Raw genomic sequence first — 10,767 nt, forward strand, 5'->3', positions numbered from 1 at the left:
CTTATTGCAGCCGTACCTCTAAGGTTCCTACAACGTGTGATTCTCGCAACTCATCTCCATAATTTCGTCTATTTGTGTTAATCTACAATTCTTTGTCTATGAAGATTGTAAGTTGTTGTTTATGTGGAAATATTAGTTTTGTATTTGTTTTAGAATTTTCAGATTGTATTTGATATTTTTTTAGACTATACCGAATTTATGTTCTTATAATTATTTAAGTTTGTATTTCTATTGTTGTGTTCTAATTATTTTTCTCATACTTTTAGATGATTTTCAGATATGTGCATATGAATTTAGTGCTTGGATACAGTCCCGAAGATTGTGTTTGAGTGCTAGATTCATCAACCATATTGACACAAATCGAATCATGCCCTAAGTAGGTTCGGTTTGTGTTGATTAAAAGTGGTAAAAATTCTGGAAATTTGCATGTGAAACCATGGTGGGTGACGCCACACATGAAACATGTCTCCAACAAAGATTTGGTGCTTAAATGTAATCTTGTTTGATTTTTACTCTAAGTTATTGAATTTGATTGCATGCAAATTTAGTTTAGGCCCTAAGTCAATCTAAATGTTAATTGAAATCTTGCATGATTAGATGATCCCCTAAGGATCTAATTGTATTGGTGTCTAAAAAGTATGTAATTGGTCAAATTAGAATGCATGATAGGTTCGAACTTGTAATTATGTGGTGTAATGATAAATTTGGTTTAAGTTTGTTAAAGAGAACTCGATCATGTAAATAGTAATTTAGGTTTTATTTTAGTAGTTAATAATCAATCTCAAACCCTCAATTATTTGTTAACACTAAAAGTTTAGAATTTCCTTCAATTCTCTGGAAAGAACGATCACTGCTTATTCTATACTAACAATGATATTTTATAGGATTTATTATAGACATTTTAATCAACGCTCTATCAATTTTTAATTTTATATATTTTTATAATATCTTTTAACATACCATATCACGTAAAATAATAAATATATAAATCAATAACATGTTTCAAAAAAATAAAAATAAATATCAGAGCAAGTGTTCATTTTAAGTAATTTTATTAATTTATTTCATTATTAAATATGAATAAATATATAATAAAAATAATGCACCTTAAATGCATGAAATGTAACTTAAAATTGGATGAAAAACATTAAATTTAACGGATGAGGTGGAAATAGGCAATTATGACAAAATTCGGGATATAAATTGACAATTATGACTAAATTTAGAGTGTAAATTGATATTTTTGCCAAAATAATAACACAAAACAAAGACTGTGATTAGATCATAATGGAAGCTGAAACAAAACTAAAACATACACACAGTTAATCCGATGAAACACCCAGCTTTAATGTTTAAAAATTCGATGAAGATGATCCAAACAAAGGAAATAGAAATCCAGCATCAATCATGATCGATTTCCGATGCCTCGACGGTTTAATTGAGCAACTCATATTTTCGTCTCACGACTAACCTCTCTCTCTCTCTCTGCGAAAAGCAACAGAGAAGAACGTAAAAAATACTCTAAGATCAACCCTTTTCGCAACTGCAACAATTATCCCCCACAATTCAATGATATTGTTATCAAAGCTTTGGAATAAATGAGAAAAGAGAAGAACCGAGCGGTGCTTATGTGTAGTCGCAGAAAAGGAGAAAGAACAGGTGTTTTAAGCAAATGCCACAACTCTCTAATGACCACTCTAACCCTCCCTTCCCTCTTCAAATCCAGCCAAATATAAGGGTAAAACCCGTCCGCACAGTATTGTGAAAAGTATCAAGCCGTGAACAGTCAAATCCACACACGCTTAATAGTAGGGAAATAAATCGGGTGGCCCTTGGTAGGTTTGGTCCAACAGAAGCCCCTGTTCGAAAGATAGCTGCGTACGCGTCTACCCTAAATTAGGGTATTGTTCCTCCGCTTCACCATCTCCGAGCGCGGCGACGCGACACAGGTAGGTGTTGGTTTCCTAAATTATGACTTGAATCATGTTATTCACTTTTGTAATTACTAACTTATTACTCTTTCAACTTGTCAGTAAACCATGACTCACCCCTGCAGTGAGCTTAGTGAAGCAGCAGATCCTCATGGTTCAAACTTGGCTGCTGATCCAGTTCCTGACTTAAGGTCCGCTCTTTGTTAACTTATTTGACTATCAATAAAAAATTTGGAAGGTTGAGAGTAGTTGAGACCCTTGATTGTTAAAACTGGAACTAGCTAGGGTTTTAGTGAGATTTGTCAAGTAGGAGATTGTTTGGTTTAATTTTGAACTTTTGATATTGGTTTTGATTGGGTTTTTTTTGTTTTGTTTGGGTTGCTAGCAATCAACCCTTGAAGGAGGGGGAATGCAGAAGAGTTTGTTTCATGTTGAACTTAGGAGGGGGTAGTCGATATGGGCACTCCCTATATGAAGTAAAGACCAAAGGCGGAAAAATCTTGGGAAAAGGTGGTGAATTTCTTGAACCAGTATCCAAGTTATTCGATACAAGTAACCCTCATGTTCGACAGGATCATATCCTGGCAGCTACCAGGTTCAACAGCCGTACCAAATTGTATATGTTGCAATATGAGGGTTATAGCAACTGCAGCACTCGCAAGAATTACTCATATCAAGCACACACTTTTGACATAATGACTAGGGAATTGAAGCCGTTCAAGCCCCCTGAGCAGCATAAGACAGCTGCACTTTTAATTTCAGCTTATGGAAAGCTTTATCATCTCGCACAACCCTCAGCCTTTGAGTATGGAATGCCGGACCCTGCCTTTGAGGTTTATGATCCACACGCCGGCTCCTGGAAGAGATGCTCTCCGTTTCCTCGCTATGGGAATAAGGATTGGTCTAGCTCTAACATACGTGGTCATGCTATTTGTTACGGCTGTATTTTGGTTTCTGTAGATGAGCCTCCTGAATCTCCGTTGTGGGTATATCATGTGACTTTGGATAAATGGAGTGAGGTTAAAATCCCTATCAAGGAGGATTCAGATTATATTTATTATACTTTTGCAGGGAAAGCTGTAGTTATAGACGATACTATTTATGCCATATCTGGAATCGAAGAAGTTATAACATTTTCTCTTATGATGAAACAAATGGCAGATGGTAGTATTGAGTACTCTGTGAACAAGCCGCGTCAGCTGCATGGCTTGCGGACTTGTTTTTTCATGGATTCTGATTGCTATAAAAGAAGTGAGTGTTTGGTTCATTTGGGGGGGTTGAACTTTTGCCTTCTGCAAAGTATCATGAAATATTATAACAGGCAACGTGTGTGGATCACCACATTTGATATCATATACAAAGAAGGAAAGAGGCGCATCCGTACTTTAGATACTACTATGCGTGAAATTGATATCAACTGTCTTGGTCGATTTCGTATTGAATCAGGCTTCACGCTGTAAGTTGTTATTTTCTTTATGTTTCTAACTTTCTACTGAATGTTGATTCTCATCTGGATACATATATAAATTGAATAAGCAGACCTGCTTTATCATTCTGAGTGCAGCTTATAGAATTCCTGATTGTTTCATGATTCAGAGAATGTGAAGAAGAAAGAGAGATTGTTAGCACCAGCAGCATGATGCAGCCAACTGATGATCCTCGATTGTGCAAGCTTCAGCAGGTATATATATGAATTCATCGTATTGTCCATGATTCAAAAGAATATCCTATTTGCAATTCAAGTTATCTAGTTTCTTATATAAAATTATGATCTCAAAGGCGGTAAATGACAAGATAAGGAAGCAGATTCGGAGACGGAGACAGAAGACATCGAAGCCGAGATCACGAAAGTTAGCCTTGTTGGGTAATCTGTTCAGACCCTGTCGAGAACCAAAGTTTGGTGTTTACTGAAATCATATAACAAGGCCACATTCTAGTGTTAATGAGTTGGCTTACTGGTGTTTTAGTTTGATTTGGAATGGTATGAGGTTACCTTTAGTCTCCAATGTTCAATTTCAGCTTTTAATTATGTGTTTAGGTGTTTGGCAGAATGTTCTGTAATTATGGGGAGTATGCTTGCTACTGTGAGACAGATTGTTACAAATATTGTGGCAACTTATGACCTGAAGAAGCTTATTTAGAGACTTTAACTTACTGAATACTTCACTTTTGATAAATTTTTTTAGATAAAATACTGGTCATTTCTCATAAAATATGAATCTCGGCAGTTTAGTTCTTATACTTCCAATTTCAACTAATAACTTCTTGTATTTTTAATTTTCGACCAATTACTCATGTCTAAAATACCGGTAACTTGCAGATTTTAGAATATTAAATGACAATTTTACCCCTGACATACTTTTCGATCCTCTGTTTCTTTCTTTTTCCGATCCGTCTCTTTCTCTTGTTAATCAGAGAATTTAGATAGAGAAAGAGACCTCTCATCGGGGTCTTCAATTCGCTGCAGCTGGTCAACGTCGTCGAGCTCTACAGAGCGAGATTGGTCTTCAACGAATCCCGGTGTTTTTTGCAAATCGTAGTCTGATCGCTCATAGAGATGGACAGAGAATAAGCTTTCATTCATATTCGTTATCAGGAAGCGGTGGGTCGGGTGGAGAAGTTCGATCATGAAGTGGAGGAGGAGAGGGAGGTCACGTGATCGGAGATCGAGAAAAGGTTGCAGCGGACGGTGATGTTGCAGCAGACATCGAGTCGGGTGCCAGACAAATTCGAGTGGCGGTGTTATAATAAAGACAGCTCTTCTATTTTGTATCGATTCTAATGGATTATATTGTTGTATATAGGACTTGTATATATAAGGGCTGGGTATATTTGGTTGATCCATGGATTCGACGTTTCTGGAGGTCCAACAATTGGGGTAAGGTGAAGCCTGGGTTTCGATTTGAGCCAAGTCTGCGGAATGATCAAAATTGAATGAGGATATCAGGTAGTAGACAAACATGAAGTTGTATATCTTTGTAGTCGCCAACTGAAAATCATATGGAACCAGAAGGAAATTCTCTGCCATCACCGTACCAAGGACATGCTCAACTCTCTCATTTTTGTATGCATATGAATCAGAAGAAGAGAGATAGGGAAGATGAAAAAAAAAAAAGTAGGTCAGGGCATAATTGTCATATATATATATATATATATGAGTTAACCATCATTTTAGACGGAAAAAAGACAAAATTGAGTTGAAAATTGAAAATACATGATTGGTCGAATTTTAAAGTACAGTGACCCATAAAATACGAAGAGTCACCGGTATTTTGTCATTTTTTTTTGTTAAAATTGGGAGGATGGAACTAATTCTTTTTCCGGAACCGTTTCCAATATATTAGTTTGGACCTCGATTGTCTCATCATCAAGCAACAACTTGGTGAGGTAGGGGGTTGAACTTGCAGACTCGATGTTCACATTTATTGGTATATGTTGGTAGAGAAGCAAATAACTTAAATAAGGCAGCACATTAGGGTAGCTGGCTAGCTGCCGATGCAAATTGACAGAGCCATTAGTTTTTCTGTGTCTGGGGGTAAAATAGCTTCTGGTAATGTCATACCACCATTCATATGATTCAACCTCTTTCACCTCACCAAAAAAGTTTTTTTTTTTTGACTTTCAACTGCTTCAAGTTACAGATAAACTGTGAGCCATTTCTTAACTTGTCTTTGTGTCGCACACAGAACCAAATCAACAATACATACCACATACATGTCATCCCACAGCTCTCACATCAAAACAAGACACTGTATACCAATGTCGACATAGTCCATGCTGTGTCGCACATTCTTGGTTCGTAAAAGAATTCTTCATCTCTTACTTGGGATGCACTGTAAGTTGTAACATACTAAATGCGTTGAGGACACTTCAACCTGCAATGCTCACCATATCTAGAACATCAGACTGGAGACTGGTCTTGTAGCAAAAAAGTGAAATAAAGCTCAATAGAGTTAAGAGCACAAAACAAAAGTTGATACAATTTTTGGACGAATGCATAATAAGTTCATTGGATTGAAAAAAAAGGGGAATCCTGGTACGAAATGACGTACAAACTCTAACCATCCTAGTTCATACATGACATCATTACATATTTCAAGATACAAAATAGGGGTACATCAAGCAAATGGAAACACAAATTTAGGAAATGGAAACACCACTTAATCTGCCACAAATGATATATGTGGGCAGGATGGTCAATCATTTCAAATTGGAGGGGAAAGCACAAATCGAAAGTCTCAGTTCTAAACACATACATATATTTACAGTTTCACACAGTGAAAGTAGTAGGAAGCAAAGTAAAAGAGTCAAAGTTTGGGTAGTGAAAAAATACATTTAATTAATCAAGGGCACAAGTCCCAGTCATATTCTCTGAAGCATGGATACGTCAACATTTGAGTATGTCCGGATATGAGTACGGTATGGATACGCCATATACACGTATCTATGGATGAACTATAAAGTGTAAAGTCAACTCAGCAGATACGGTCCGGATACGTTGGGTAAAATTAGTATTGACAAAACCTAATCTATACCTCTTCTTACTTCAGCCGTTTCGTTGCTTCGAAGGAAAGCTCTGAACAAAGTGAGCAGCTTAAAGATCGGGAGCTCATGGATCTCCAAGAAAGCCAATGAAGAGTTGTCTAACATCAGTCTGTGTATTCTGCCACTCATATTTCAGCCCAACCCATAAAAGAACAATTCGTCATTTCCCAAAGTGCCTAACATCTTCTCCTTCCTTCCCTCAGAGACAGTAGTTTGACTTCACAGAATCAGACTCTCTGGGCAAGCTCTCTCTCTCTCTCAGTTTTGAAATCTTCTCAAGCATCTTAGCTTTAGCTCTCACTGTTGTTTATGTTCAGAATTCAGATCTAGGGCTATTTATAATGTCCTCAAATAGCTTGTATTGTGTAACTAAGAAATCCTCAACCTCCATATTTAGGAAATTAAGTTTCTCAATCCTATTTATCAAATATATACCTTAAATGGCTTGTACTTTCTTGTGTTGGGTAATTGAAAGAAGCAACACCTTTCAGATTAAATGCTTATCAATCATCACCATGTGTTTCACTCTGATTTCTCCCTTTAGTTTCACCTTTCAGACAGTAATACTTGCAAGTTTTACCAATACGATTATGTAGTCTGAATTCTCTATTTCATGCCTACAACTCAAACATTGCCAAATCAATTTCCAGTTGACAAGATGGTCAAGGATTTGTTTAGAAGATTGACTGGAGGGCCCAAGACACGGGAATACAACATCAAATCTCTAAGAGCTGTTAAAAGGAACCAGAAAAGAAGAAAGATGAATTATGAGGTATGTTTTTCGTTTTCTTTTCTTTCCTTTCTTTGGTCTAGGAGAAATAAGGTATATTTAGAAAGGTTTAACACATTCAAACTTGGCTGGAAATGTGCAATAATATGTGGTCATATCCCATTAATGATTTGTAATTTATTTTTTGTAGAACGAGGTATCTGGTGTAGATGTCATTGGTTATCAGATTAAGAGTTATCGAAAAAGGCAGGCAATAATAAGACTTAGGGGAGGGGTAGAACTTAAAGCTAGCTTTGTAGAATTTTGTAAAAAGAGGAAAGCAATTAGTTGCTTCAATGCAACTCGTCAAGTCAGCCATGAGTTTGTTTTGGCGCCTATATTCATCAGTCACAATAAAAAGAAGGGTAAGACATTACTATTCTACGAAAGGTATGACTGCTTGTTGGCTGATTGGAGAGAAGGGAATGATGGTTGGTGGCAGCAAGCTACCCTGTAAGTGTATTAAATACTCTCTCAACTCCTAAGCATGTGCCTTCATATATATGCACTAGGTTGACGTTTAAAATTGTTTTGCAGAGAACAAATTCGGGCCACAAAGTATATGCACGACAAAGGATTTATTCATACAAGCCTCAACAGCCCAAGCAACTTTGCTATTAAAGATAACAAGTTAAAGATGCTTAACATCACTTCAAGCCTACAACAGTACCGAGACAAACATCCACATACTAATGAGGAGAACATCAAGAGGGACAATCTTAAAAGCCTTAGGGATTTGTTGAGGTCAAAGTACCAGGAGAAAAAGGTTCTCACTCATGATGATGAAGCGTTTTTCAGCTTATTTGACCACGATGATATCAAGAATTATCTTCATTTGTAGTGAATGTTTTGAAAAGTATTAATGAATGTGAACTCACCTTGATGCCCTATGGTTTTGTGGATCTGCATTTAGATTTGGCACGCTCACTATGTATTTGGTACATACTTATTTTTGTTGACAGAAGTTAAATCTAAGTATGTCAATGTGGTACATACCTTGTTATCAAAAGACACATTCTTCTTTTCTCTATATTCTTACCTAATTTTACCTGAGTTTGATCTACTTTCTAATTAAGAACTATGTTTTAGAAACAAATCACATTGCCCTGCAAATAGGATTCTCTGTTTTGAAGTCCTTATAATTTTGCGATATGGATTAAGATATGATACCCTTATTTCTTACTGGGACAATTGGTACAGACTTTAAAGTGTCATAGATGTTTAAGAGCACTAAGTTGTAAGTTTGGTAGTAAAAACGCTGTTATTCTGTTGTAAGTTTGTAAGTTCTCTTTATCTAATTTTATACCAAACTATTCTTTTCAGCTACGAAGAATTGGTTCATAAGCTAATCACTCATCCATATGCTATGGATTATAGTGAGTACATGTTGAGCTTCCAACGTCTTCAATTGGCAGATGAGAGAGGCTACCTGAAAAAGAGTTTAGAGGAGCTAATGGAAGGCCAACAGTTCTCCAGTACCAAAACTGGATAGCAACTATAGAAAGGAGCAATGTAAGATATTTGAAAGATGCTCTAAAATCTTTGGGACAGAGGTTGTTGAGAGGGAAGTACAAAAATGAAGACCTACATTCGCTCGTTACACTCCTTAGGAATATTGTTGAGCACAAGCATGGAGAAGGACGTAAGGCCCTATGTTGTGAAGAAATAGCTAACTACTATAACGAAGTTGTTGCTGAAGTCAAAGAAATATTCCCAGGATTCTTACCCTTGCTTCTCGAGCAAATCGGAGTAGAATCAAAACATCACTCGTTTTTCTCGATTAAATCAGTTTAGGACTTATGTTTTATTGGTTTGTTAAATCGTTTTGTATCTAAAACTTGTTTCCTAGCACTATAATTTTCATGGGAGTGTGAAGTCGTGTTTAAAGACAAAATATTGCAAAGATGTTATCTAAACCGACAGCAAATGCTGCAAAAGATAAACTAAAAGCTACCTTGTTTCGCAGCAGCTATCTCACATAAAAAGGTCTTGACAACCACTAGGCCCGAGTTGTAATAGGTCACACTGGTTACTGAACCTTGAATCAATTTAGTCAAACTGTCAAAGCGAGCAGCGGCTTTTCCCCCTCTTCTTGATACCATGTGTTCGGTACATTAACAGTATCCCAGCCTTAACCTCTTGCATCCCTTGAGGCCGGTGCTTGTATTGACCCTTGAAGATGGATTTGTCTGGCAACTTCAGTACCTAGTGTAACTGATAAAGCACCTCACTACAAAAAAAAAATTTCTTTACCCACTTTTTGGTTTCATGGTATAGCTCAATTGCCCACGAAATTTTGTCTGTGTTGCACCCCACGGTGCAGCGACGAAATTGGAAAATGTCGGCTTAATGGCGTGGCCTTTGCTAATTTTATCACAAATGCCTTTGTTTTCGTGGGACTTGAGTCTATGACCCCACTCTGAGACCCGCCACCATAAAGTAATAGAAGAGCTCACAATTGAGGGTTCATCTGCTGTGTAGCAGTGTATGTTATACGTACACGTACACTGATGTGTGGTATAAATTTGATGTCATAACATTCATATGGGGTGTGTGTGTGATAATGTGTGAAGGAAGAAGCTGCTGCATAACATGCAACAGCGTAGGCTAGAATTTTCCCACAATTGATGCCAATACTTATATTATATTCATATAATTTACCCACCATTGTTATAGGTTTTGTGACTTCACCAAAACTGATTTAAAAAAAAATCATAATAAATTAGATTCTCAACAAAAACCGGTTGTTGTATTAATTAAGCTAATTCAAGTAATTTACAAACATCTAAATAAAGTAAAAGAAATTACATTTGCAAATGCAACTTAAACTTAACAAAAAAAAGTATTGATACAAATAGAAGTACGACTTAGCTTGGACGTCTGCTAAGATAACTCTGCTTCCCTCACCATTTAACTCGACACTCCCAAGTTGCATGATGTAATTTACTGCTGCATTTCTTCAACGTCACAGTGGAGAATGCTGCTCGAACCTAGCAAGGTTGAAGAAATTCATAAGTCAAGCAAACTACCTCTTAAGCAAAGGTATAACAATTCATCTTTTAATCAAATACCTCAAATAGAATAGTTTTTAAGACAATTAACAGCTGAGTAAACAACCTAGTTATCAACATTTTCAAATTCAGCCAATGTCAGTACAAATGTGAAATCACAAACATGGCCAACAGAAGATGGCTTTGCAACACTAAAGTAATTTATAATCTACTTACCCACATGTCTTTACAAATAATTAAGGCTATGAAACTTATAGCAAAGCCTTCCAGGCAACTTTCTAATTTCTATATCTACTTTCTCCTGCATATAGGATGGAGATCAGTGAAATCAAGCCAAGTTGTGGCATGGCCGGAGAATATAAAAAAAGTGGAAGAGAATCTTTCAAAATTTAGTGATCAGTTAAGTTCTTTTACCTGCATTTGTATTGAACTTCTTTCCAAGCTTCTAAAAGCAATGAAGTATTTGACATCTATGAGTATTTTACCATATACAATAGTTCGTACATGATAG

The 10,767-nt window shown here is 36.4% G+C and overlaps 2 protein-coding genes across 4 annotated transcripts; both read left to right on the forward strand.

Moving 5' to 3' along the window:
* Window positions 1-1,831: 1,831 nt before the first annotated feature.
* LOC126795001 (uncharacterized) lies at window positions 1,832-4,854 on the forward strand. Of its 3 annotated transcripts, none has more exons than XR_007672212.1 (6): window positions 1,832-1,949; window positions 2,034-2,122; window positions 2,317-3,387; window positions 3,528-3,612; window positions 3,711-3,912; window positions 4,399-4,854. XR_007672212.1 is itself a non-coding variant. In XM_050521808.1 (5 exons), the coding sequence occupies exons 2-5, from the start codon at window positions 2,040-2,042 to the stop codon at window positions 3,840-3,842; spliced, it is 1,371 nt and encodes a 456-aa protein (XP_050377765.1). In that variant the 5' UTR covers window positions 1,832-1,949; window positions 2,034-2,039; the 3' UTR covers window positions 3,843-4,247. The 3 variants fall into 3 exon arrangements, 1 of the variants encoding a protein (XP_050377765.1); XR_007672213.1 differs by having other exon boundaries at window positions 4,347-4,428; XM_050521808.1 differs by lacking the exon at window positions 4,399-4,854 and having other exon boundaries at window positions 3,711-4,247.
* Window positions 4,855-6,671: 1,817 nt separating this feature from the next.
* On the forward strand, window positions 6,672-8,737 carry LOC126795414 (uncharacterized). Its single transcript, XM_050522255.1, has 4 exons — window positions 6,672-7,248; window positions 7,397-7,698; window positions 7,783-8,082; window positions 8,569-8,737. The coding sequence occupies exons 1-4, from the start codon at window positions 7,090-7,092 to the stop codon at window positions 8,735-8,737; spliced, it is 930 nt and encodes a 309-aa protein (XP_050378212.1). The 5' UTR covers window positions 6,672-7,089.
* The last annotated feature ends 2,030 nt before the right edge of the window (window positions 8,738-10,767 follow it).

Source organism: Argentina anserina, chromosome 5 (genome assembly GCF_933775445.1).
Source record: "Argentina anserina chromosome 5, drPotAnse1.1, whole genome shotgun sequence".
In the NCBI taxonomy this organism is placed as follows: domain Eukaryota; kingdom Viridiplantae; phylum Streptophyta; class Magnoliopsida; order Rosales; family Rosaceae; genus Argentina; species Argentina anserina.